This window comes from Hipposideros armiger, unplaced genomic scaffold (assembly GCF_001890085.2).
Source record: "Hipposideros armiger isolate ML-2016 unplaced genomic scaffold, ASM189008v1 scaffold_1050, whole genome shotgun sequence".
NCBI lineage: Eukaryota > Metazoa > Chordata > Mammalia > Chiroptera > Hipposideridae > Hipposideros > Hipposideros armiger.
Genome location: NW_017732400.1, coordinates 403,088 through 405,483, shown reverse-complemented (window position 1 = coordinate 405,483; position 2,396 = coordinate 403,088). Strand labels below are relative to the sequence as shown.

At 45.2% G+C, this 2,396-nt stretch overlaps 1 protein-coding gene across 1 annotated transcript in view; it reads right to left on the bottom strand.

Moving 5' to 3' along the window:
- Positions 1-1,437: 1,437 nt before the first annotated feature.
- Positions 1,438-2,396, bottom strand: part of MUC21 (mucin 21, cell surface associated) — a 3,711-nt gene continuing 2,752 nt past the window's right edge. The window contains exons 3-4 of the mRNA XM_019631802.1: positions 2,188-2,325; positions 1,438-1,851 (exon numbers count right to left, since the gene is read on the bottom strand). Of these exons, the coding sequence (XP_019487347.1) occupies positions 1,741-1,851; positions 2,188-2,325 (249 nt within the window). The 3' untranslated portion in view covers positions 1,438-1,740. The remainder of the gene's footprint in view (positions 1,852-2,187; positions 2,326-2,396) is intronic.

The following is a 2,396-nucleotide window of genomic DNA, read 5'->3' as shown; positions in this document are numbered from 1 at the left end:
TAGTAATATTTTAATAACTTTATTGAAATATAATTTATATACTGTATAGTTTGTTTAAAGTAGATAAGTCAATGGTTTTTAGTATATTCAGAGTTGTAATTAGTGAACCCTTTCAATCTGCAGACTCAAATCTTTCTTCTTTATTCTTTTACTTCCTCCCATCCATCTCTTCCTTTCTTTGTTTTGAACCTATTACTCACATGTTAGTGCTCCTGAGTTTATCCTCCAAATGTCTCCCATTTTCTAGGTGGCTTTCATCTCTGGATTATTGTGTCTAATTGAGCTATTTCTCCAATTTACTCTTCCAGGTTACTAATAGTCTCAACAGTGGCCAGTGTCTTTCATTTTGTCTATTACATTTTTAAATGTAAAAACGCGTGTTTTACAATTTTAATTATCTAAATGAGTGCCCTTGTCTTATCTCATTCATTTTCATGTTTTTCACATTATGCTCCCCACAGTTCTACCAGTGGAGGGCACCTTTTCAGGGAGTTCAACTCAGCTTCTCCTTGTTTGCTGGATCCCTTTAAGATGATGATGATTAGCCTGCTTATGGGTTAGATGACCTCATGAATCAGTTTCAACTGTGGGTTTTGAGAAACCCAGTGAGTGTTGGAAAGCAAAGCAGTTTCCACTGCTGCAATTTGGGGTGAACTCACCAACAAATTGCTAATTCTCCCCTGAGGGCTCTGTCCCAGGTACAAGCCCTCTCACTGACTCATGGAATCTGGAGCAATTCAACTTTCCAAAGCCGCTCCCTCTGTCCCCCAAGACCTGTAGGATCAGGTAGACTTCTCCCCTGAACCCATGCAAGGGATATGTACAACCCTTCTAGGAGAGGAATTCATGAGAATCTCGGGCTTTACCCCAGGTGTCTCTGCCATGAGCCTCTTTAATGGTTAGACCTTAGCCAGAAAGGTTACAGCCGGAAAAACCTCTCCCTAGTATAACAGGAAGCGCTTTCTCTCTGCTTCCAAGCACTCTGAGAGAGAAAAGTGCCAATTAGTCATTCTGACAAGTATCACAGGTCTGGAGCAAATGTAAATGCCCTGAAAACTGTGACTGAGTGAACACACTTTGGCCCACAGCACATGTAACTGCACTTCTTCACCTCCTCAGGCTTTGGGTTGTCAGTGTGCCGCATGTCATCTCTGTGTACCACAGGCCTATTCAGTGAGTCCGTAGAATCCTGGCACGTGCCCTCCCTTCTCACTTTTGCCAACTCAATTCCCCTGTCAACCTAATCGAGTGTCAGGATCCTGGGGTCCTGTTTGGGCAAGAAGAGTTAGAAAATGGGGACAGATATGAATCAGGTCTCTGGATTTTACTGTGGAGATTTTGATTGCCAGGTGGATTTCAGCATGGAGGTTCTCTCATATAAGCGAATTCACCTTGGCACTGTAGCCACCCACTTATGTGCACACACAGGTTCTGTCATATATTTCAATGTGTTTATTTCTTCGCTAAATGATCAATAGATTGTCCTCTTTCCAATGTCTGGTAAAAGCAAGAGAGAGGGAGGAAGCATCTTCCCCAAGGCTGTCATGGACCCAAACAAAGTTTGGAGGGGACTTTTGGGGATGAAAGAATGGACACTGCGATCTCCAATCCCCCAGGTCAGCTTTCTCTATGAAGAATGTGACACTGGCTTCAGTGGCCGGTCAGGGCCCGTTGTATCTCCCTCTCATCTCCATGGCAATTGAGGATACTGGTCTCTTCCAACACTAGTTAGAGCTCCACCTAGGCCTGTGGTGGGCTCCGTGATTCCCTCCAGGGCCCCAGGCCAATATGGGAGCAATGGGGGTGGTAGACAGTTGTGTCAAAGACTTCTCTCAGACACAGGGAGTTTCTCTAGAAAAATAAGAGTGAACAGTTTCAGAATTGTATTGTATCCCCCCTCCCAAATCTTCACCATGGACTCCTGGAATCTTCTCCCCCTTCAAACCATCTCCTTCACCTAGTACTCTTTCCCTCTTTAGGCCCCCTTTTCCCTCAAGGCAGTAGTTTCCTCTGCACATTGATTGGCTCTTCTGGTTCTAGCTGGCTATTTCTCTTTAGTAACTCTCTCCTGATCTTTCTTCCCTCCCTACTCACCCACAACTTGGTTCCTCTATTATTCATACCCCATTTCCTTATGTTCCTGCTACTCCCTCCCCCCAGGCACTTTCCTACATATTAGGCACTCACCACACAGAAGAAGAGCCCAACAAAGAATCCCACGGCCACTACAGCTGAGACCAGAGTGATAAGGAAGATTTCCCATGGCTTCAGGAACCCACTGGGCTTCCCTCCAGTTGTTGAATTGAAGGTTGTGCTGGTTCCACTAAAGGTCACACTGGACCCAGTGCTGGAGGCTATGCTGGTCCCACTAGGGGTTGTGCTAGAGCCAGTGTTGG